Source organism: Telmatherina bonti (assembly GCF_933228915.1).
Source record: "Telmatherina bonti genome assembly, chromosome: 2".
Taxonomy (NCBI): Eukaryota; Metazoa; Chordata; class Actinopteri; order Atheriniformes; family Telmatherinidae; genus Telmatherina; species Telmatherina bonti.
Window position 1 is genome coordinate 30,448,795 of NC_136620.1, and position 25,881 is coordinate 30,474,675.

General features: G+C 39.8%; 2 protein-coding genes across 2 annotated transcripts in view; one reads left to right on the top strand and one right to left on the bottom strand.

The window, feature by feature from the left end:
* Positions 1 to 731: 731 nt before the first annotated feature.
* On the top strand, positions 732 to 13,542 carry rasef2 (RAS and EF-hand domain containing 2; the record flags this gene model as incomplete). Its single annotated transcript, XM_079248823.1, has 17 exons — positions 732 to 1,033; positions 2,668 to 2,820; positions 7,379 to 7,469; positions 7,737 to 7,832; positions 9,334 to 9,411; positions 9,490 to 9,605; positions 9,695 to 9,763; positions 10,040 to 10,121; positions 10,254 to 10,324; positions 10,415 to 10,595; positions 10,697 to 10,798; positions 11,863 to 12,007; positions 12,632 to 12,713; positions 12,831 to 12,945; positions 13,030 to 13,143; positions 13,254 to 13,330; positions 13,440 to 13,542. The coding sequence occupies 17 exons, from the start codon at positions 732 to 734 to the stop codon at positions 13,540 to 13,542; spliced, it is 1,977 nt and encodes a 658-aa protein (XP_079104949.1).
* Positions 13,543 to 14,252: 710 nt separating this feature from the next.
* The window catches only part of fkbp16 (FKBP prolyl isomerase 16), a gene marked incomplete at its 5' end in the record, with an annotated part of 32,815 nt that continues 21,186 nt past the window's right edge, over positions 14,253 to 25,881 (bottom strand). The window contains 5 exons of the mRNA XM_079257711.1: positions 14,253 to 14,402; positions 14,490 to 14,627; positions 15,859 to 15,936; positions 16,173 to 16,354; positions 18,610 to 18,827. Of these exons, the coding sequence (XP_079113837.1) occupies positions 14,316 to 14,402; positions 14,490 to 14,627; positions 15,859 to 15,936; positions 16,173 to 16,354; positions 18,610 to 18,827 (703 nt within the window). The 3' untranslated portion in view covers positions 14,253 to 14,315. The remainder of the gene's footprint in view (positions 14,403 to 14,489; positions 14,628 to 15,858; positions 15,937 to 16,172; positions 16,355 to 18,609; positions 18,828 to 25,881) is intronic.

Consider the following 25,881-nt stretch of genomic DNA (forward strand, 5'->3'; position numbering starts at 1 on the left):
TGAGAATTATGGGCACGGGCCAAGGGGCTCACGCCCACTTGGGGCCCATTTGGAGACTAGTGGGGCCCACATAGGCCATACATCAACTGTAATGAAATAAAATGTACATAAAAGCCAGATAGTTACATTACAGTGTCTAGTGTATTGCTATTGGTACCATTGGCTGAGAGATGTTAGAAATGTCATTTCACACTGTATCATTCACAGTTTTCACTATGTTGCGCTGGGGAAGGGGGGCCCGTGGGACACTCTGGGCCCAGGGGCCAGTGCACTTTTAATCCGGCCCTGCATGGAAGGCAACACAAAGCAGCTATACTGTTGTAAAATTAAGATTTTAAACTTCTTTCTGTCGAGTTTTAGCCTGACAGCGTGGAGTTACACAAAGGAGCTAGCAACAGTATGTGTGATCAAACATTCACACGCATCGCACACCTCCAAGACAAACAGACGGCAGCACTTGCTGTGTGTCTACTGTATTTCAGCTCCTGTCAACAACACACGTGTGACCTACCAGGCAAATAAGTACAAACTTTAGTTGCTGTGGTAACTGAAGGCTCCAGGTGGGAGGTGGCGCCCCATTGGCACAGTGAGGTCCGTTGATTCAGGTGATACCGCCCACATTTGACATCTGGACCAATCCATATTCCGCTACTAAAAAATATGTTACTTTAGCTCGCGCGCAGCGGGCGTTGCATATTAATGTGATGCTCCGAGTGTATTCTAACAATAAGATGGAAAGACCTAACCTCCGGAGACTTTTCTCTGCTTGTGACGTGAATAAGTCCGGGAAGATTGAGTACGAGGACTTCACGGCTGTCTGTCGGGAGCTCAGCGTCCCCGAGACCGAAATCCAAACTCTGTTCAACAAGTTCGGTGCACAAGAGGATGGCTTCATCGATTACAGCAAGTTCTCCTCCAGCTTTCAGGAGGTTTCAGAGACTCTGGACCTGGCGGCTTTTGGCACCGGGACATCGCAAACCCCGTGGGAAGAGTTTGTAGACAGAATAGATGCGGAGTTTCTCCTCTCAGAAAGGTACATGACCATCAGGATTGTCCCGGCGACTAAGCTAGCTACCTGCTAGCAAACATGGACACCACTGCAGGTGCTGCTGAGCAAGTTGTATGAAAGTTGTTTGGTAACTTATGAAAGTACAGTTGTGCTCATATTTATTCATACCCTTTCATGAAAGAAGAAAAAAAAAAACAGCTGCGTGTAAAATTAGCTGAAATTGACTAAAGTGATAATAAATTTAAAAAAAAAAAATGTTATGAAAACCATTATACTATTTTCTAATTCTGGTTCAATAGAAATATTTTTTAAAAGCAAACAAATAAGATAATTTATTACATATTACATCACTCATAAACTAATATTTTGTTGAATAATCCTTTAATGTTTCCGCTACAGTCAGGTGTTTTCTGTTCCTCTCAGTCAGACTTCTGCACCTGTTGACAGGTATTTTATCCCACTGTTCAACAGAACAGTGCTCTAATTTGTCCAGGACCAATTTGTTTGTTTTTCTTTCTCCAACTCAATTAAATGAAAAACAGTGTCTTATATTACTAGATTATATTTTTGCAAATTTTTAGATATTGTTGCATTTTTAAGTCTCCAGTTATTTGAGTGACTTGTAAATGCAGCCTTTTCTTTAATGAAAGGGGATGAATACATATGAGCACACCTGTATTTGTATGCTAAAAACAGTCGCTGATTGGGGAGTCAGGTTTACTCATGTCAAATCTGTCACTTCATGTGTTTTTTATGTTTTAATTAAGATTTTGATGAAGTGTTTTCTGTGATAGATCTAAATGATTCTCTCCAACAGGATTAAATGAAGCAACTTAAACTTTAAACAGCAAGAGTTGCTCAGGAGACCATCCCATTAACTAAACAAGAATGTGTACTTTTATTTGCAAGCAGTCCTGGTGACTCATTAGCAGGACACAAATTGTGATCCAACATGGGGAAATGACTTATAAAAATGCCCCCCAGCCCATCAGACTAACTAAAACCAATGCACATGTGAGTTTATTTAGAGTCCTGAGGTCAGTATCGGTCTGTAAATTAACGTTTAATATCTAATCCCAAGTAGGTCAACTTCATAGTGGTTAGTTTGTTTAACATCAAGTTTGTGGTAGACTTGTGTCTACAGTCATTCACTTTCTGTGGCCATTCGAGCTCTTACTTAAAATAGAGACCAATTCGCTGGTATCCTGGATGTGGCCAGTAAAACTACACGACAAGGACTCACATCAAGACATTATTCCCAAATCAAGTATTTATGTAGCAAATTCAACAAGGAGCACAAAGTGTCATCAGAATATTTAAATAATTTTAAAGGAAACTTAGCAGACAACCATTGATGGCAACCAGTAAGTTAATACAGTAGTATGAGAAAATAATTAGTGAGGTATACATATTAGTTTGATGTCCATTTTGTGTAGCTTTACCCTAATATTGGGGTAAAATGTTTTTACTGGTAGTTTGATTTTCTTTGTTCCACAGTCGATCATGTGGCATGATTTGTCGGAAAAATTGTGTATGTTTTAAATTTCATCCATTTTGTGACTTCAGCTGTAAAAACCTCCTTTCAAGTTTACAAGAGTTCAGCTGTCTTTGGGGGAAGAGACAGTGCTGATGGTAACTTTTTGTTTCCTGTCGTATAGTCTCCGGGAGCAGCTGGCTGACCTTTACCAGGCCATTGACTCTTCTAGAAACACAGCTCTTCTGCAGGCGTATAAGGAAATCATCCGCACTCTGGTCAGTCAAATCCTGGACAACAAACTAGAGTGTGAACAGCTGGAGACCAGTTTGAAGCGGTAAGAAATGATTGGCATTAATGTCTCCATTATTTTCTTTACAAAGGTAAGAACCATGACGAGACAAGACGTCAACGACAAAATGTGAACAAGAAGATAAATTTATATGTAGCATTTAAAAGTGATTAAAAACAAATGCCTCTAACTGAAAAGTTTATTTTTCGCCTTACAAGAAGTATTAAATGTGAATGATAAAAATTAAAATCTGATTTAACAACACATTTGAGATTTTTCTACCACTTAGCACCAGTACTGTAATGATGTGCAGTTGAGGGTTTTTTTGGTATTATTGACATGCTAGCAAATATTTAAATCATGTGCAAATTAGATGATGAATAAAGCTGGAATTTGAGATTTGCTTTGGATGATGGTAGAACTCATTTATGTCTGAAGTTAATCATGAGCGCTTTCGCCACCATTTGACACTGCTTTTGCGGCTTTTGACTATTTTTTGTATCCTTAATCCAAATTCTCGTGCAGGTGATAATGAGTTAGTTGTGTGGGAGTCCGTTGTTGGGACTGGGAGCTAGTCTGTTGTCGGTTCCACATTGATCTTTTTATACCCAAACCACATCCATGCAACAGAAATTTCCCCTCTTTTATGAGCTAGCTCATCAGTTTTGGTTGGCTGGTCATCTTTTAGTGAATTAACCTGCTCTGAAACGCATCTGCTACCGTCTTCCTACATTTTTGTTTTTATATTGCAGCGTGCATGCCATACAGCGCATCTTGACAGAAAATACTGCAGTAAAGCACCTTATGGTGGCGTAAACGATAGAGCCTCATATGAACTGATAGACATTTTCTATCGTCCAAACGATATAGTCCTAGCTGCAACAGGTATTTAACCGTGAAATGTCATACGACCATCGTTCCCGAAGATGGAAGGAGATCACCACTGCCGTTGCCTAGCACATCTGACAAATAACTGATGACTCACACAAAATTACACAAAAAAATTAATATTGTTATGTATATCGTTATGGGGATATAAAATGAGTTATATTGGGATATGAGATTTTGGTCATATCGCCCTAATCCAAGCATTGAAAATAAAACAATGAGGATTCAGTTGAAGTGCTGAATTTCAGTTTTTATTCAAGGGGTTGAATAAAAGGTATCTGACAAAATGTTAAAGGGGTGCTATTATGGTATTTGGAGTTTTCTGAGCTTTCTACAGTGTTAGTGTTGAATCCTCATCAGACATGTGAACGGCACTGTTTTTTATCACCTAAACGCATGTTTGAGTTTGAGTTCCAGCACGCTCTCCATTCGGTTTCCATAGCGACGAAAAAAAGCGTCGTTTTAGAGAGTTTTTTCTACTTCGAAATCCTTGTGACGTCCCGGGGGATAAGGTTAGGTGATTGGTTACCTTCTACTGGTTAACAAGGGCATGTACAAAAACATCAGGCGGGTGGAAAACGTGGGATAAAGTTATTTCCAACGATGGCTGGTGAGTTTACCAAAGAGAGACATCCTGCTGCATTCGTCTGATTCAGGTTCCAACATGTAGGGCTGTATGCTATGTGTTGACATTGTGTTTTTTTTTTTTTTTTTTTTTTTATTGAGTTCATATTAGCCTAATTCTTCTGTTTATGAGATGTTACAATGACGGCGAAAGCAGGTGCGGTGCGCGCTCCCGATGTGGCGGGGGGCGGGGCTTAATGCGGAAAAGTCTCAATCCACTCGTTTTGCCCACAGGCTGATCTGACAGCCTACGGAGAGGGTCGGTCTGAAATAAATAAAGCAATTTGTGACAATAACTCGATCAATCCCAGCCCTTCTGGTCTCAGAAATAAAAATAAATTAGCCTGAAATGCATGTAATAGTTCCACTTTAAGGAATGAAAAGTCATTTCTATACAAAGTCTCTTTGTTTGAGAAACTCAAAAGCAATTGGACAAACTGACATCTCCATTAACATAATGTTAACTTTTAATATTTTGTTGGGAATCCTTTGCAGGCAATGATGTGCGGAGATCATGGACTGAACAAAATATTCAGTTTCCTCCTTTGTGACGCTTTGCCAGACCTTTACTGCAGCTGTTTGAGGTTGTTGCTTGTTTTTGGGTCTTTCTGCTTTAAGTTTCCTCCTCAGCTTGTGAACTACATCTCACAGTTGGCTTACCTGCTCATATTTTTGCCTTTTAAAAAACAGTGTATTGTGCTTTATTATCCATTTATGCAATGAAATGCTGCCCAGTCAGTTTGCCGCAAATCTGCAACGAATGCTGTGCCAGAACTGGGCTGGGTTCTTTTGCAAAGTGCATTTCTACTTTTGAGACAGGTTAATTGTTTGCACCTTGTGGTGAATTCCCTGTTTTGAAGTCTCCGCTACACAGAAGGCTTCAGATACTAGTACACCTACTTCCTGGAGAGTGTTCTTTTCAGGTGGTTGTTGTGAAGATGGGATTTTTTTCTCCACCATAGAATGGATTCTGCAATGATTCACCACAGTTCTGTTCTGTGGACTTTTTCTCCCCATTTTTTCTCTGCAATAAAACACTTTTTTTTTTTCTTGCCACTCATAATATTCCGGCTGTTTCTTATAGACTATTCTGTTTTTCAGCCAAACAATGGTTTATTTAATTTCTTCTGACCTCATGATGCATGTTTGCAACAGCTTACAAAAGTGAAAACCACAGCTGGAATAAACGTATTTTTCCTGCTTAGTTGATGATAGATTAACAAGGGACTAGTTCATGCAGCACATTAAGTAGCTTTTGAGTCAATTGTCCAATTACATTTGGTCTCTTGAAAAAGAGGTGGCTTTATATTAACCTTTCTAACTTGGATTTGAAAACCTTCAAAATAAAAGTTATAAAAGTTTATCTTGAAACAGCTAAAAACAACAACACTTGGTTCACTGTTTAAATGAATATGGATCTACTGTGTTTGTTGCAGATGTCCTGTTTGGCTCATAGCTGGAACATAAAGGGTTTAGTACTGGTGTAGCACAGTGAGGTGACTTTAAATTAATAGATAAATACATTTTCTCTCAGAAACAGTTTACTATTTTCACATGAAGAAAAGGTTGATGCTCAGCCGGGTCAGTAACGCTGCAGCTGCATTGACTGAAAAATGTATCCCAACCTAAACACCTGCATGAATGATGCTTGTTTAGATCAGTTCCTTAGTCGCTGGTTGAACACATCTTCACTTGCCTGCTGATAAGAACACCTACAGCTAAGGAAATGCACTTCATCTCCTTTCACTTTAAATAATGCTCAGCATTTTATGGTATTATATCTTAGAGCAGAACTGCTGTGAAAAGGATCCCAAATCTATCACAAAACAAGCTGCTTCTCCTCGCTCAGCCTGGAACTTGTCTGCCCACAGTTCACAGTGGACATTGTGTCTCCACAGCTATTTTAAGTGGGCTTGAAGAGTTTCCATGTTGTGTTTACGAATAGTAAAGCAGGATGATTTTAGAAGCTGTGGTGGATACAAACTTGAAATGATGAAGACTGAAAGGGGGATCTAAAATATGGGTTATACATTGTAATCTAATCAGAGATGTGCAGTGATCAGACTAATGTTTTGCACCCTTGCTGAATGTTAGACGGAACAGTGCAAACAAAGGAAGACAATTTAGTTGCAATTTGCTGATTATTGATCACATCTTTTGCATTTCTGGACCTGGAGCTGCATGCCCCACCTCAGAGGTTCATGGTAATATCCAAAGCACTGCTAGCAAGACTGTTTTTAGATGTGAAATCTCCTTGAAATTCTTTTGAATCTGTTGTTCCTATGGCGAAATTGAGTTTGCAGAGGAAAGGACCTCCTAAAAGACGACGGTTCATGAAATCGGTTTGTTCATATAAAATTAATCTTGCAGCGTTACGATGAGAGCCTTCAGCATCTTTTTCTGTCTTTCATGCAGAGTTGACATTTGAAGACAGACTTCTAGTTTCTTTCTGGTGTTCCACATCATACAATAAAGAAACAAAAGCATGTTTTCAAACTCCGCTGGTGCTTTTAGTTATAAATTTGTTTGCTTTGCCACTAAATGGTTGCAGTTTGTAGCCCTGCTTGCACACCAGATCAGAGTGAGAGTGTTTTGTATCTAGACTCTCTTGGTTCAGTGAAAGCATGACATGGGGAAAGGTGACATTCCTTGCTCAAGGAAGTAGGAAGACTTAAACGTGTTGCCCCGCCCAGGCATTTAATTCTTCCTTAAAAGACACGTCTCCCTTTTGTGTTTGACTGTTGAAACAATAAGTGGACTTAATCTTGTTCTTTTTTTTTTTTTTTCCTTGTTAAAACTTGCGCTCAAGTAACGAATGTGTGTGGGATATAGCTGAGCAATGGTAGCGCGCATCAGTACATCTGGAGAATTTTCTTCACAGAATCTGTCCCTCCCACTGCTTTAATCAGAAAACACAGGAATCAACCGGAGCCACAACTGTAGCTTGTTGAAAGTCAGTCTGGTAGATTTGACATGCAGATGTAAAGTATTTGGATTCTTTCAGGTTTAATCTTTTGGACCATTGTTGGAGAGTTTGCTTTAGTGAAGCTGCCAGCACAAAACTGATTACTGCACATTTCTGTTAAAACAGAGCTGACGAGATAAACAGCAGTCAGCTGGCAGAGCTGGAGGACGACATTCAGCAACAGCTTGTTAGAACAGAGGAGCGGGTGAGAGATGAGGTGAGTGTGAGCTTGCAGAATTTCTGAACTCTTTGCCATGATTCAGAAAATGAATCTGTCTGAAATGCAGACTTCATTAGCAGAGCAGAGATAGTGCACTTTTCTTCCTACTGAGGTAGAAATCTCGCTACCTGCATATTTGTGGTAGAGCGCACAGTAGCAGTTTACATGTCTCCTCACAAAGAGCCTCTGTAAAGTCAGATGAAAGCCTCACTTCAAGCTCTGGTCTGGTCTGCACGTCTCACTGCTTTGGTTTACTTTCTGCAGGAGCGGAAGAAAATGGAAGGAGTCATGGCGACCATTCAAAGGAAGCACGAGGATGAGGCTGCAGATCTACATGCCATGGTGGAAAAACTCTTAAAGGTATTTTTTTTTTTTTTTTTCCATTTACAATTTGCATTCATTTAGATCTCTCATGCAAACATTTGTTTTCTAGTAGCATAAAAAGCAGAAGAAAGCAACTTAACCTGAAATACAGGCACATGATGTGTTCACAGTTGTTGCTTGATTTTTGTAATAGTCTAATGGTCCAGAAAGTTTCAAATTTCATGTTTTAGGCAGTTTGTAAAAGAACACATCTTAAACAATGATCAAACCTCACAACAGAGGGTCTTCAGTTTGTTTTAGCTGTAAGGAAGCAATGACCGTGTATGTTCGGTTCGTTGGTTCGGAAGCATAACGGCAACATGTACAAAATAAACAGCAACGGTCCCAATATGGACCCTAGAGAAACCCCAAAATGGAGAGCGACCACTTAAGAGGAAAAAGCTCCTAGACTGGCTGGAAAGCTTCTGCCTGTGAGGTACGAACCAGGACAGGCTGTCCAAAAGCACTAAAACAAGAGATGTCCTTGAGCTTGCAGTGAAAAGAATGCTCTGAAAGGACTGTCTGTGCTGTGGCATGATCTAAAACCTGACAAACTCCTCACAATTGAAGAGAGAGGCCACAGAGTTGCTTGTACATCTTGTATAATACTATTGTTTACATTGTTGTTGTAAGTATGAAAGTACATGCAGCAAAATGTCTGTATTTTGTGTGTTAAGAGAGGATAAACGGTGAGCCAAGAAGAAAGAAGGATTCACTAGTCTTGTGTAAAATTAGATTTCACCTGACCCTAAAAAATAAACAGGATTATTCAGCGTTCAGTTTTTTGGGGGGGGGGGTTTTCCCCCTCAAAGGCCTGAAACTTGCTGGTTTGTTTGCAAATTGGCCACTGGCTCCCAACTCACAGCCAGCCACATGCTGCACATTGGCCTGCTAGCTTGAAGTATCCTAGCATTTAGCTTCTTGTGCATGTGGATACAAAAGCAAAAGGCTTTGGGATCTAACCCTAACCCACACACTGACTCATCTGTTTTATATTTAGCAATTTGTTGACAGGTAGAATTTAGGAGTTGAACCATTCAACATTAAGGTTTAATGATAATTTTCTGTCCAGTCTTGCATTTGGGGGCAAGCAGGTGCAAGTTGGGACCCCTCAGCAATAGAAAAAGATCATTCTGCACATCTGGACTCAGCAAATATTGTGGTTGCAATTGCTGCCTTTGTCCTGCAGATGGTGACAGATGACAATAAAGCAACAGAGATGAGTCCACAGGTCAGACTGGTCCAGTCTGAGTCAGTATTATGTTATTGTTTGTTTGGGGGGTATAGTATGTTGGCTGCTAAGTTCCAAGATATTATGACACAGCAAGGTTAAAGAAAATGTTATTAATGGACAACAAGGTTCATTTTCAGCTGTAAAATGTCTCATTTGGTGCAAACCTCGGTCACATTTTCAAAGGGATATTTAAGCTTTATTTATGTGTCCAGTGCTGTGTTCTCAGCTAAAACCTTGTAACAAAATGCTCACTTTTTATTGTAGAGTCAAGAAGAAGCTGAACATAATCAGTCAAAAGAGGAGATGATCAGACTGAACAGACACATCAGTGACCTCTCACTCGTAAGTCGCACTGCACTTTAAGTCAAACAATTCCCACATTTTTTGTGTAAAACTGTTAAGCGCTGCATCCTCCTCCAGGAAAACGAGCAGCTCCGAAGCTCTCTGCTGCAAGCTCAGACGGACATTTCCATCCTGCACTCTGAGATAGACAAACTGAAGAACATGTATGCTGATCAGAAAGCTCAACATGAAAGGTATCACGGGTGTTTATGCTCATCTCATGTTTAATGCACAGCATGCAATACAATGGAAGTATGTTGTTTTTTTTGGTTTTTGTTTACAGAGAAACTGATGACTTGAAGAGCATGGTCATGGAATACCAGTCATACTCCAGTCAGATTCAGATCCTACAGTCAGTCTGTCTTTGGGTTGTTAATGTTTTCTAATGGTGACATTTGAAATGTCTTAAACAAGAATGCAGGGACTGCAGTAGGTTTTATGTATCCTGATAATGGCAAGCAATGCCTTAAATGACTATAATTGTGGTTATAATTATATTTATATGGTCTCTAGAACTGGTGCAGTTAAGACAACTCAGCTCATCCGCTGACTCAGGCTACTAGCATAGAAATCGGTTGTAAGGAAGCACGTTTTGACTTGTCTTCTACTTCCTTGAACACTTTACCAGGGAAATGAATAAAAAGCTGTATGACAGTAACGACGGGCTACGCTCAGCTTTAGCCAGCGAAGTGGTTGCAGCTAAAAGGCGGGTAAGTTCCTTGTTTGCTGATGTTGTTTCCTGTAACCATGTCCTGTGTGTGAGCCAGAAACTGGTAGCTTTTCCATTTTTAAGTGTAATTAAAAATAAACTTCTCTTCTCGCCACTTTAATCTGCTCATCAGCTGTCTCCCCAAAATGAAATCCCGGCCCGAAGGATGAAACCTCTCCGACAGAGTACGCTCAACCATGGCAGGTGTGTAAAGTTCGCCTGAGCGGACCTGCAGATTGACGTGAGTTAAGATGTCTCTAATTAAAGCCAGTATGTGCTGGTGTTTGGGTACAGCTTGGAGCAGAATTCCAGGATTTCCCACGTGGCCACCTGGGCTGATAGGTACCTGGACAGTGGGATCTCCCTCCCAATGGACACAGCCGAGAGCTCAGGCAGTGATTATGACACCGATGACAGTAGAAGCTCCGTAGAAACCGTGCACCACAGTTACTCGTACATCCCGTCTGATGTGGAGGTCAGAGACAACGTCAGGGTCTGGTGATGAACCAGAGTCAAAACAAATCCCACTCCCTTCTCTCAGGACTTATAACACGAGTTGTTCTTGTTTTGTTACAGATATCTGAGGGAAAATCTGAAGCTGCGGTGTCTGTGGCTCCCAGCGCGGTGAGCTCCGTAACTTCTTCTCTGAGAAGACGTCTATCTGCCTTTTCCACAAAGGTACATACGTGCAGTACTTTACAATGTAATAACTCTCTGCTATGCATTTATAACAACAAGTATCTGTAATAGTAGATGTGAAGAGGAGCACAGTTAGATGCATCTCAGTGGTTTTGGGAAATGTGTACGTCCATATCAGCTATATGATTTAGCGGTAGCTTTTCAAAGTGGTTCATTCAGAGGAAGAACTCCTCTCCAGTCTCCGTCATTGGGCGGTTGACTTAATTACCTCCACCAAGGTTATGTTTTTACTGCTGTTTATTTGTTTGTCTGGCTGTGTCCAAGATAACTAAAAAAGTCACCGATGAATTTTCATGAAATTTACACGAGTTGTTGGAAATGTGAAAAGGAAGAACTGATTTAATTTCGGTGGTGATCCGGATCACCGTTTGGATCCAGGAACTTTTTAAAGGCCTTGGCGGAGGTTGTGCTTTTCTGCATACACTGTTCAAAAATAAATAAATCATGTCTCGTTCTCATTCTGTCCATCACCATATCGCACCATAGACGGTTCAGAGTTGACTAAAACCCTGATCCAGGTCTGGGAGGAAATCCCCTCTTGAGAACATTGGTTGTCCCATCAGGAACACACACACACACACACTCTAAGGATTTCCACAATTTGGTCTGCTTGTGTTCTGATCTTTCCACTTTTATTTTGGGTACGATTCTGAATCTATTCCTAGATGGGTTAATTTTGATTTCCATTAATCCTTCTTATGTTGGTCTCAACACAGAGTAAAGATTTTCAACTGGAGTATGTCATCCAGATCTGAGATGTGTTGCTTCTGTCTTTCTCTCATTTTTTTCCAGTGTTTGTAGACTAAATATCATTCAAAACATCAACCTACAAACTGAATTTCTTCTGTTATTCTTCTCTTGGTATTAGTGATAGTACTCTTCATTTGCATGTAGTAATTGAAGATGGCATCGCTTTAGGACATAGTGGCAATAAATCTAAACAGAACGTCCTCTTACCAGTTTATTTAAGGGCTTTGAACCCTTTTTGTGTTTGGTAAGCTTATCTGGTTTTTTTGTTTGTTCGTTTTGTTTCACAAACACAGCCATTAGAGGAGGACATTACAGAGACGGATGGACCCGCCCCAATGTACCGTCTGGTTTTAGCAGGAGATGCAGGGGCTGGAAAATCCAGCTTTCTGCTGCGGCTGACTGTCAACAAGTTCAGAGGAGATATTCAGACGACACTGGGTGAGTTTGTGTCAGATCTGTCCTTATTACACCTTAATAATAATGGAAAAAGGATTAGATTTATATTGCATTTTGCTGCAGAAGGCACTCAAAGCGTGAATATTTCCATTATTCATCCACTCCACATTCATGGTGAGGCCACAGCTGCAGACTGACTAAAACAGGGCAGCCAATGGCCTTTGACCATCTCTGAAACATTCATACTCATTCTCACACCAGTGATGCTGACACTGTGGGTAGGGTGGGTAAACATGCCCAAGGACACGACGACAGATGACTGGGGGAGCAGGATTCGAAGCGTCATTGGATGCCCCGCTCTACCACTTTTTTTCCTCACACATGTTCATTTTAAAAACAGTTTTTTCTGTTCATTTCGGTTTTAAGTTACTTAAAATGGTTCGGTATGAATTGATGTAGCGGCTTGTAATGTCACAGTAAGTACAATTCTGTAAAATACACAAAAATGCTGAGAAAGAACACAGCTGGTACGCTGCAGTAGTTATCGAATTTTTTTTTTTATTTTTATTTTTTGTAGTGGTTCATGAGAACTATGGACAGGGAAACCATTTTATTAAAAGAATAATGCAGTTTTAGACATTAAAGTGACATTTTTACTGTTCTCAGGAGTTGATTTCCAGATGAAGAGGATGCTGGTGGATGGAGAGATGACAAATTTGCAGATATGGGACACAGCTGGGCAGGAGAGGTAGGCCACATTCTCCAGGACATTTTATCAAGGAAGTAGCAAAAGGAAATAATGATCACATCATTTAATATGCTTTGATGTAATCTAAAATTAGACGTGTGTTTCCCCTAACTGTAGGTTTCGTAGTATTGCCAGGTCTTACTTCCGTAAAGCTCATGGAGTCCTGCTGCTCTACGATGTCACTTCAGAGAGCAGCTTCCTTAACGTCAGAGCATGGGTGGATCAGATCCAGGTAGCTCAAGCGATGCTGATCATGGAAGGAATTCAGTCACACCTGCAAATATTAATATTCACCGTTTACGCTGTTTTTATTCAGGATTCCACTGAAGAGAAAATCCCCATGTGTGTCATTGGAAACAAGGTGGACCTCCGGGAGCAGCTTCCAACGGGAAGGTGTGTGAGCAGTTTGCACGGGGAAAAGTTGGCCAAGGTGTGTGTGTTTTTTTTGTTACACTTGGTGGAAAAAAGGTTTTTGCAGATGGGTGTCCTACGCGTAAAGTAAACAAGTTGCAGTCAAGCATGTCGATGCTTTTCTTGCAGGCGTACGGCGCCTTGTTCTGTGAAACCAGCGCCAAAGAGGGAACCAATGTAGTCGAGACTGTGCTTCACCTAGCAAGGTAGGAGGCCAGAGAGCGTTTCAGTTGACCTCCACCCCCCCCCCCCCCCCCCCCCCCCCCCCCCTCTCATCATGTTTAACACTCAATCCTTATTTTCACTTTTCCACAGACAGGTCAAGAAAAACGGCAAACTGAGGCGGCAATCAGAATCTCGGGTCAAACTGAGCCGAGACAACCCAAAGAAGACTCTTAACAGCTGCTGTGGACTGTAGTTGACTGATGAAGGACATGATCTTACTTTTTTCCTTTGACAAATGATCTCTTATGCACATTTTAACTTTGATATATATTTTTTAAATATTCCAGAAACATTTGTTCTTTGATCAAAATGAAGGTTTCTGTTCTGGAAAATTTCAGATATAATCAAGTTTCTATATATTTTAGCTTTTATATTTTTTGGAGGTATAGTAGTTTGAATGAAGGAAATAAATAAGGAAGATTTACACCTAAATCTTGACTTGGCATAAGTATTTAAACATTTCTACCTGTGTAACAAAGCTGTACTTACCGTGTCTTTTGCTGCTTTCTCGTTTAGGAACAAATTTCTATCAGAGCTTCATATTTTTGAAGAACAACAATCCACGCAGGACAACATACATCTTATGTTTTTATTAGAAGCATCACTGCATGAACACTGATCCAAACTCTCATAAACTAATCTTACTTTTTGCTGTTTGGTTTGTGTTTACAAAAGTACCACATCCTCCTTTTGTTCAGAGCATTTTGTTGTAGCAGAAAATTGGCCAAGACTGCAAGAAATATAATCCCTTTTATCAAATCAGAAGAGACTGACATGAGGAGACAACTGTTAGAAACCTCCATCGTACCGATCAGCAGAAAATCTCTGCTTGCGATGAATCTGTTCTACGCTCCACCTTTCGTTGAAACTCCCATAAATATGAGTTCAAGCTGCTTTGTTGCCTTCTCAGAGGAAACCTGAGCCTGACATTCTCCCTGCTCATCATATTTCCTTCTGTTCAAGAGTTCAGTTTCTTGCTGTGAGAACAACTGATGTCACTAAGCTGCCCAAAGCCACCACCAGAGCTCCCAGTATGAACTTCCAGGAAAGCCCCTAAAAACACAAGACAGATGGTCTGAATCCAGTCAGCTGTTAATCACAGTAAAGTAATATTTGAGGTTTGTATATGTGAAGGCTTACAGAGGATTTCTTTTTGGTAGGAATCAGGAAAGGTGGGATGTTGTCTCCAAGCATCTCAACTTGTTTGGCCCGCCATTGCTGGGTATCTTTTCCTCCCGATTGCCTTTTGACAAGTTTGGATAACTCTGCATGGATGGCCTTTAAAAAAATAAATAAATAAAAAAAACACACAGATTAAGCACATGAAAGATGTTTATTTTTACTGAAATCTACTTATAAATGGTGTCAGATATTATCTAGGGGAAGAAAACAAAGCTGTAGTTTTTAAAAGGGTCCAGCAGATGAGAGCAGAGCTTCAGCATACAAAGCTCTCAGTACAGTCACACACCTTCTTCACTCAGGCCATCGAATCATCCTAATCACATGTTTTCTTTTAAAACTCTATCGCTTATGTTTACACAAGACGCTCGAGCCAAATCGTAAAGGCTCTGTTTTAAGAGTTAAAGTTTGCAGATAAGCAGAAAGTTATTAAAAAGAACACAAAGCAGTCATATGAGGAGGGATAATTATTATTCAGACTTGATAAACAGCAGCAAAGTAACTTTCTCACCAGGTCTCTCTGAGTATTTACTCCAACATTGGGACAGGGGTGAAATTACCAAATCTGGTCTAGACAAGACCAGACATATTTGTGAAGATGGCAGTGTGCCCTGTGTGTCGGGTCACTGTAATGCTGGCAGGCGTGTGCTGTAAACAGCTGATAGAAACAAACTCGTCTGCACAGCTTCCAGCCTACAGACTAAAAATAAAGGCCATCAACTGGTTTTTGTTGACTTGTAATGAACCAGTTTAGCGGTTACATAACATGGAGTGTGTTTTGTTGCAGGAAAGGATGACTGTCTCTTTCTTACCCTTCTTACTTTTAGAGTAACATCACATCATGTACGTTTTCTTGAAGACTAAGCTGTGTGGTTACATGTGTAGATGGCCAGATGTGACGTTTGCCTGAGCTGCCTTTTGGAGGATTTGGCAGATTAGATGGATCACACATTCAAAACAAGTCTTAAGCAAAGGCAGATCATGATAAGCTTTTTGGGCAAATGCAAGAACAACTCCATAAAATGAGAAAGAAGGATGGATAAGATGCTCATTTACTGAATATTTTAAATTAAATGTTTTCTAGTTGCAAAAACAAGTTGATGCACAACAACTAGAAGAGTTACTTAGTTATGTGTACAAGGAAATTCAAATTTCTATAATAACCTTGGTGGCCAGGCACGATCTTGTGTGTGTGTGTGTGTGTGTGTGTGTGTGTGTGTGTGTGTGTGTGTGTGTGTGTGTGTGTGTGTGTGTGTGTGTGTGTGTGTGTGTGTTAGTTTCACAGTCAGGATTTGAATGAAGCAGGACCTTCTCACCCACATAATCTCACCTTGGTAGCTGGCTCCAATTTCAAGGCCCTTTTTAGCACCTCCATGGCCTCTTTGTATTCACCCTTGTCTGACAGCAGCTGAAAGAGATTAGAAGGCCTTCCGTGTGAGCTCAGCTATAGCCCCCATAAACCAAAACATTGAAGATAAAGAAATAATATAACTCCTTCATTTTTTCCACCTAAGATTACTGGAAATGTTACCCATTTAAAACAAATAACTCTTCCTTCTAGCATCCCCCTCTGCTGTCATCATTTACATGTAGGTAATATCAGATGGGCTGTCAGCAATACTGCTACAGGATGGGGCCTCTTACCTTCCCCGCCCTAAAGAGGGCTTTGACGTTGTTTGGCTCGAGGGTGAGGACGTCCCTGCTTGTGTGAAGCGCCTCATCAAACTGCTCCAGTTTTAGCTGAGTGGCGGCCAGATTGTTCAAACACTTGACCCGGTATTCCCGCACCTCTTCCTCCTCGGCCTTCATGCCAACATCACTGCTGTCTGCACACAGTCGCAGGACTCATCACAACCTTCAAGCTGAAATTCTTATTTTTATTATGTACAGAAAAGTAGACGATAAGGAAGATTTGCCAGGGGTTGCTGAAGATGTCTTTTGGGTTTGCTTTAAAAAAAATCTCATTAGGAAAACACTCTTATAGGAGAAGAAACTCCCACCGGGTGTCATTATAAAGCTAGTTCATGTTCTGTTTTTATATTCAGTTGCATATTGTATTTCTACCCCTGCCTGGTTTCACCATTAGACCCAAACATGTCCAGCTGACGAAGGTAGCGACCAAAGTAATAAGCACTTGTTAGCACAAATGAGTATTCTTCGAGACAAAGAGCATGCTAGCTAGTAGCTGCTAGCAACTTAGAAGCTTTTAAAGGACATCTATGTGAGTATAAGTTTGACTGTTCCTGAATAAAGTCGTTTTTTTAAATGTGTGCTTCTAGTTGGACTTCAGACTTGTACATGCACTGAAAGCAACGAAGCGGGTTGTAAATAAAACTGACACATGATCTCATCTATAGACGTGTGCAGTTTCCATTTGACATGCTGTAGCATCAGTGAAGGAAATTCCATTAACTTGTTCCTCAAAACAGTAAGTCTGACCTTGAAAAAAGGTATTTTCATTATTTATTGAGAGATTAATTAAAAATAATGATTTATACGTTTGTTTGCTAGTGATACAATGGTAGTTTTTCAAATATTTAACTTAATTGAGAATAAAGCTTTACCTCCGTGTAGCTGTTTTAGGGAATGAAATTGTAGAAAATATGAATGAATTCGTCTTGCGTTTTAGTGGCGTTCTCTTTTCAAATGTAGTTAAATGTTCTGATTTGAAATTCAGAGTTTTGTAATTACTTGTGTATCTCAATCTATATTCCTGCCCTCCCCTGTTGTCGTGGGCTGTGGGTAGTGACCGAAAGAACAGCTGAAATGAGTTTCCTCTACAAGATGGCAAGACTTAAGTGATAGGACTCAAAGTCGAGCTGCTGTTCCTGCACATCAAGAGGAGCCAGATGAGGTGGCTGGGGCATCTGGTTAGGATGCCTCCTGGACGCCTTCCTGGTGAGGAATTTCTGGGGATGTTCTTCGGGGAGGACACATCTGTACAGCTGGCTTGGGGACGCCTCAGGATTATATTCTGTTCTACAGTAATTTAGCAGACGCCTTTAACAAAAGCAACTTATACATACCCCAGTGTGCCTATCAGGGGCAACTTGGGGTTCAGTGTCTTGCCCAAGGACACTTCGGCACATAGTCAGGGTAAGCTTGGAATCAATTTCCCAACTTTCCAGGTGAAAGACACTTCCTCCTGAGCTATTGCCACCCTCCAATGAGCTGGTAAATGTGACTGAAGAGAGGGAAGTCTAGGCTTCCCTTCTTAGGCAACTGCCTCTGTGACCTAGTCAAAGATAAACCATAGAAAATGGATACTTTATCAAATTGTCCAAACAACTTTTATTGAGCTTTATTTATTGGTTTGCTTTATCACCAATACTATGATGAGATGGGATTACCAGTTTTACCTTCATTTGATACAAAAATTCATTTTACTTCCATCAAGGGAGTTTAATTTATTTTATTTATCTGTTATTATCATACAGTATTATTAAACAGTTTTTCTGACATTTAAGATGTTTGTGGTAGTGTATGTTATTACATTTATAAATCACAGTGATTTATGACCTCCATGTGTCATGAATTGTATTTAAAACATCACTCTCATTAGCCCCAAATGATCCAATAAAATCTAAGGTGTTGGCATCTCTACTAGATTTTTATTTTTTTTTTGTTCTTATCTCCTAATTACTTAATCTAAGTGCTTTGATAAACTCTCTTGAGCTTTACACTGGATTCAGCCAGTAGTCTGCCATCATTGGTACATTATGAAGCAGTTCATGTTTGCGTCTTTAGTGACTAGTTCAGCCACATTTCTCTCAGGCCTTTGCTGCTTTGTCAATGATTAAAAGGATTGAGGGGGTGGAAATAGTCAGAAAGTTGATTGGTTTTGATTATGCAAAAGAATTAACTGAAAACATTTAGGAGGCACTCGACTCAGATGGACGTGACTGCACACTGAGATGCAGGCATTAGTGTGGTCGAAGATGGCACTTCTGTTATGTCATTCCAGGCTGACATTAATGATTGTAATGTTCAGATCAAATGCTGCGGTTATGTTTTGTGTTTCAGAAAGCAAACAGTGTGACGATATTTCTCATAAACATTGCAGGATTAAAAACTAGGTTACCTGAGCTGCGTGTGGTCAGCACCTCCAGGGCGACACAATAAGCTGTCGCAGCTAGGCTGTATTCCTCCCTTTGGAAATGGATGTTTCCTCGTTCTCGTTTCTGGTTGCCAATGCGGATGCGGTCAGCTATGGGCAGAGTTAATGGGTCTGGTTTGTCTCTGATGTCCAGCAGCTGCAGCTGATAGAGTATAGGAGCCCAGGCTGGAATGTCAGGCTCCCTGCACAGAAACAAAATCAATATTGTCACATGGTAGAGAAGTCAACACTAGAAGTCAATGCCTCCAGTAAAGATGCTAATCTGAGAAGGATAATTTAAATCAAACAGCCAATCAATCTATCAATCTATCAGTAATTGAGTGACACACCACCTAAATGATCTGCAAAACTTTGCATCTCATTGAGTCAATTTTAAAATATTAATTTGCAAGATTTTTAAAGCTGTGATGAGGATTTTTTTTTTACTGTTTTGGCACCATGGAAACTGAGAAAAATGCCAAACTTATCCTCCAAAGTCGGGCCTCAAGAGTCGCTGCACCAACACACTTAAATTAAATAGATCTGACAGCTTACGAAATTCTGCACAATGTCTGATTAATTTGAGCCAGGTGTGCTGGAGCAGGAATACATGAAAAACTTGCAAAATTGTGGCCCTCAGGGCCACTAAATCAGGAGCTGAATACTGCTGAACAACTAAGGATTTTCCCTCATACTGAGTGAAATGTTTTTAACTAGTGACATGTAGAATGCCAGCAGCTCATTTTAACGCCTGGGCCTGTATTTACTGTGGTAATAATTGCAGAACTGGTTTGGTAAAACTTGTCTTGCTGATGTAAACAAAGACCTCTCTAAAAATTCTGTCATCTGGGTGGTGATGAATGCTGCTCCAGTACCTGCACATATCATTAAAACAAAAAATACATTCATCAGAGCGTCAAACATCTTTCACTTTGTTTCGGTTTGGGTTTGGATGCAGATAAGTAGTTAATGAGTCTTATCTGCATGGAGCCTTTTTTCACAGATGAACTTTGGACAATGCTTGCTAATCTGATTTGGGAATTACTGCAATTACCAGTTCAAACATCAACAAAGCATCAGTACACCTCATTAGTAAACACAAAAATCTCTTGGTGCAATATCAAGATTTATGTCCAGTTGTTAATAAAAATAAAAAAAAAAGTTTAAGAAAACCACTCTTGTGTTTTATTATATTGTCTCTTTGAGACCGTTTGCATGTTCTATACAAACTACAATATATTCATTCATTCATTCATTCATTTTCCGAACCGCTTATTCCAATTCAGGGTCGCGGGGAAGCTGGAGCCTATCCCAGCCGGCTTTGGGCGACAGGCAGGGTACACCCTGGACAGCTCGCCAGGCCATCGCAGAACTACAATATATCTATAATAAAAACATACACATGTTTGAGTTTAATTGGACAACAACCGAGGTGTGTTATTTTTCAGCTGCCAGTTAGATTCAGATCAGCTGTACGTGTAAAAACCACATTGCTTCACTGTGACTACATAAACTCTAACAGCACCTCGGTGCCTTCAGCTTTGTTCTCAGAATCATTTGCTACACACACACACACACACACACACACACACAAACACACACATGCACAAACACCCAGCCCATACAGGAGGATGGTGTCTCTCTCTCCTTAAGAAGCAGTGATTATCTCACACATTAGTGGCCATGATGCTACATGTCTGTTTTACCAGACATGACTTTATTGTGTGATAGATTGAGCTGGTGATCAGGAAAGCCTAAGTGACAAAAAGAAGCATTTTAGTACTATTTAAAAGTCATTATGTACTTTGACAGTCTCTACTTAGAGGAACGTGGAAACGCTTGTCCTCGTGGTTTGGCTTCCAGGTCATGGCAGCTGCTCTCTGGGCAGGTTAAATTTCACTGAATTCAACGGATCACAAACCTTAAAAGTGACACCTTTCAAGGTGTATCATGGATTCTGGCTCGTGTAAACGTACAAGTATTTGAGACTGGCATGAGTGTGATGGCTTCAGCTTACACAAGAGTCACTCAGAAGGAAAGTTAATTTGGTTTTCAATCATCTGGCTCCTGTGACTACATGGCATACAATGGCCCATTATCAGGTCCTCCGTGCCTCTCAAAACACTGTGTGTGTGTGTGTGTGTGTGTGTGTGTGTGTGTGTGTGTGTGTGTGTGTGTGTGTGTGTGTGTGTGTGTGTGTGTGTGTGTGTGTGTGTGTGTGTGTGTGTGTGTGGTTGGTTGGGAGAGACTATGAAGAGAGACAGAGTTAATACAAGGACAGCTTAACTGCAGTTTAAAAAGATCATTTCACTGCATTACTAATTGCAATAAGACTACATATAAAAGAAAAATATTCTTTAAAAAAGTATCTTTCAAGGGGAAAAAAAGAGGATCTAAATTAAACTTTTCTTTTTAAATGACCCTGGCAATAAAATAAATGAAGATGAAACTAAGACAGACGGAAGTTCAGCTTCCTGCAAAGCCCCATGCTGGGGCAGTTTCCTGCAAAATGATAGCACTGGGAGTTCTATAGGGTCATGAATTATTCAAGCTGGTTGTGTCAGTGACACAATTTATGTTTGTCTAACAGAATTGGTTGTATACCCAGTCACTCTGTGTCGGTGTCAGCAGGTGGGATCAGATTACCCTTTCACCTCTCCTCTCTGGAGGCCTCACCCACTATCGCAGGACGCACAGGGGTGTGAAACAAGCACCAGAGCCAAAAAAGCCAGAAAACATAAACCGGTCTTTGTGTTTACAAGAAACTTTTGCTCCACAAATAAGTAGATTCATTGGTAGATTGGTGGAAGTTTTCAGATTCAGTCTCCTTTTTTGCAGGAAAAAGAAAAACTGTTGAATATTTACAAGGATTAGAGAGTACATCAGTTCATGAGGAATGTAAAGTAAACAGCATCTGTTCCACTCATTTTAGTCTCTTTATAACAGACTTCATGCATGTAACATATCCATCACTGCTGATGTCAAGTGTTGTTTTGGCACACTAACAACTCAACGCCATCACTAAGTGATTTGATGCTCAGTTTGTGCTGCAAATGAGCAAACTGTAACTTTATCATACATGTTGCTTCTCTTATCAGAAATATGACACAATAGTCCAGGATGTGTGTTACGCAACAGTGTGCAGCTGAACTTCTAGAGGCTGACTGCAAATGAAACTGACTTCTTTAAATTCACCCGTGAATAAACCACTGAGGAAACCTGTAGCTTTCCAGTCAGGAAGTAAGCACAATGGCAGAATGAAAGTTGATCCTGCTAATCTGGTGCGCATCACTGCTGACACGTGATTATTTTACATTTAGCCTGATTAGCTTTTATTTTTAGTTTTTTCACTGAATGCAGCTTGAAAGTTGTGAATGCAAACAGTTTAAAGTTGGTGTCTACACAAGAATTTCCCAGGTTAATATATATCATAGAGGGACTAACTTGTCCGTGTGGCTGAGGAGATTAATCCACAACTATGCATCTTACTGCATAAACTGATCACATGTTTTGTGTGTGATATCAGAATTCGTAGTAATAAATATAGCTGTTACATAAACATCTGTGGAGTGAAGCATACAATATTTCCCTCAGAATGGTCACACTGCACTAAACATTTGAGGAGCACTGAAACATCTGTGGAAGAAAGTTTGGTTTTAAAAGTAGAACTTTTAAAACCAAAAAGTAAAAGGCGTTTTCTTTTGTCTCGTCAGATTATTATTCATTTAAATACACGTGGAGCAGAGAAGGATAGATATATAAGGTATTTAAAATGGACCAAATTCTTGAATTACCACTCAGTTTTCCATTATTCAGTAGAGCTAACTGATGCCATGGCATGACTTCCTATTGCTCTGCTAAGGACTTCAGAAGTATCCGCAATTTTTTGTTTAAAACAGTGTTTCTGTATCCCTCAGGATACAGCCCTGCATGTTTTAGAGTTAATCCTGCTTTAACCCACCTGAAATGAATGGTTCAGCAACAGACTTGGACAGAACTTGAGTGATAACTACACAAACAAAGTAAAAAATTCTTACAAAAAAATAATAAATAATAACATTTATACTAATATGTTAATAAATATATAAAATATATAAATAAATCAAATAGACTAAAAAGAAGAATAAATATAGGCTAATATAGGAATGTTAAGGATACTTTAAGGACGTTCATTAATCTGAATCAGGTGCTTTGGAACAGAAACACACTTAAAACATGCAGGGCAGTGGGTTGTGAAGATGCAGACTGAGCAACACTGGTTTAAAGAGCTTAAAAGGCTCTTTTTTTTTTTTTTTTTTTTAATTTAAATTTTATTTTTGTCTGTTTTTTTTCTTTTTATTTGTGTTTCTTTATTAAATTTCCAGTAAATGACTATTATCATTTGTAAAGGTTATGTAAATTTGAAATCCTTCATATGTTTATGACAACAGTAAAAAAAAAAAAAAAAGTTAAGAATGAAGCAGAGATGGCAGGTGAACTGCAGGTATCCCTTAATATCATGTATAAAATTTTAATAACCATGGCAACCCAAATGACACTCATGTGAGGATAAAAAGAAGAGCGATGGGTTAAAATTGCCATCAGAGAATCTTAGGGTCTTCAACATGTGTGGACATCCCAGTTTAATGCTTTAGGATGTAACCACTCAACAATTAATAAATGATGTCTCTTTTCTCTGATGTACTGCTTTGTTCTGCAGCTGACAGAAGTCTCTCTACTGTTTCTCTTCCTTTAAAGACCACCACCATAGAGGAGGCTGCGTTTAAACACCATTTGCAAACAGCAGCTGTTTGGAATCCTTTAAACAAGATTATTTATTGATTTGTTCTGATCTGACTCCCTCTTCCTTGTGTTTCTTAGCACACATCATTCACCACAGAGCAGTAGAAAATGCTCATACTAAAGCACATGAACCTAAAAATGTCTATGTATAGTTGTCTTTCCTTCCTTTATGGCAAGGTTAACTTTGAACAAAATAGACTGGTATACAATCAGTTCACAAGACAGTCTTCTGTCTATTGAGAAAATTCTTTTAAGGGACATTAGTACTCCGTTATTTATCACTGCCTGGTACACACATGTAGTGAGCAGTAAGTGATCATTACAATTTTGCATCTGGCTTTTAAAGAGCTGAATAATGTTCGGTCTGCAGAAACTCAGTGAAACCCCTCTCTCATCATGCCAAAAGCCATTGATTTTTTTTTTTTCATACAGGGGGAAAACATCCACTTTGTTGCTCATGACTCACACAGAATGAGACATATTATTCTAGAGGTGATGATTCATCGATATACACACTTAAGTGCAAGTTGCACCGACTAAATGTGCCACATCGACATGGTGAATCCCAGATGAGGCATTATCCTGTAAATGAAATGCAAGTCTTGCAAACACATTGACTTTTTGCTGCCTGATACAAAACATTTTCCTGCAGGATTCAACAGGTGGGAGATGTCTTAAGAGCTGCAGCTGATATGAAAAGCAGTGGAGGGGAATAAAAGGCACCACAGCATGCAGAGGACAAGCTGAAGTTATGCCCGAAACGCCAAGGAAAACTGCAACTAACCGAGAGTTATGCTGTCATTGTCACCACGAGTTAAAAAAAAGAAAATGCCATGACTTTCAAGCTCTTTTCTTTAAGCTGAGATGCAGCTCTTTGACTGATCTACAAGGTTTACAGTGTCATGCAGGTCACCGGCGATTAGCGCAATACCAGTCAGCTGCTGCTGCTGTGCTGAGATCAGCCAATGAGTCCCCGGGGTCTTATTAGAACAAACAGGAAGCAGAGACTGGTCAGTGCGGCAAGATCCCAGTGAAACCTGAACCTGCAACCACAGCCCATGTAAGTGTCCATAAAGTGACACGAAGGAGCCAACCTCCCAGCCTGCTGCAGACGGCCTCTTACTAAAGAAGGAACTCTGATCACACAAGAGTCCCAACTTTTTTATTCTTTCTGTAAAACTAAAACTGAGATTTTACAAGAATCCACAAAGATTCTGTGACTCTGTAATTATTCTGCATTCGTATAACAGCGGCAGAGTAGTAGTGTGCCTTATTTAACTTACCAAGGGTTCAAACATCATTCAAAGACTTCTGGTTACTTCTAGTTTTGTGTCCAGGCTGTGAAAGTGGCTGCTGTTTGAAATTCTCCCCTCTTTTGGCATTTTGAGTAAAAGTTGGGGTTAAGGTTTTTGTCAAACTTTGAGCCTAAATTAAAGAACAAACCATCACTAAATAAAGACACAAGCACAGAAACTTAAAGGAATACAAGCTCTGAGGATCGGGAATGTCTGTGTACTAATACTGACAAACTTTTTAAAGGTGGAGTATGTAAGATTTTCAATATTTTCAAAATAAATTAACTAAAATAATAACTACAATCATAATTAGATAGTTTTTTTTTTTAAACATATAGGTTCCAGTCTGTCCATATTTGATGTGTTATTAAATTACAAGTTTAATGACAAAGACCCTTCTTAAATGTTTGCCTACCAGTAAAAAAAAAAGTGCTTTTTGTCATTTGTCATTAATTAAACATGTAATTTAATAACGCATCAAATATGGACAGACTGGAACCTACATGTTTTAAAAAAGTCTAATTATGATTGTAGTTATTTTATTAGTTAGTTTATTTTGAAAATATTGAAAATCTTACATACTCCACCTTTAAAGACAGTTCTGGGTTCAGTTATTGTGAAGGAACTGTTTTACTTTAGAAAGATAAGATTATTTAAAGGAATGTAAGTGATTATGTTAGTCCTTAAATCCCGGTTAAAACTTTTCATTTTGTGCAGCCTTGATTCTAAAGTACTTCCAGGTAACTGTTCTGCTGTTTCCGTGACCCTCGTCGTGGAAGGTTAGGTGCAGTCAGATGTGCTGCGGTAGCTTTGTTACCCATTCTCTTGGTGAAGATCATATGAAGTGGAAAGTTGCTGAATGTTTTATTTGATCATAAAACAAGGCCTGTTTCACACTGTCTTGCAGAAAAACCATCTTGCAGGTTGCAGTCTGACCCCTTTAGAAACAGAACAGAGCTTGAGGCCTGTAGCGATTAATGAGGAGCTGGCGTGAAGATGTGGCAGCAGCTCTGATAACAATAGGAGACAGAGACAGCCTCACGTGCCAGACTGAATGACTATACGGTGCTTTTCTCTTACATGCTCATTGCAGGTTATCAGTGTGAAGCTGCACTTGTGTCTTTGGTAGACCCTTTGTGTCTTCAGATTTAACCCTTTGCTGTTAGTAATGTTAAGGTGC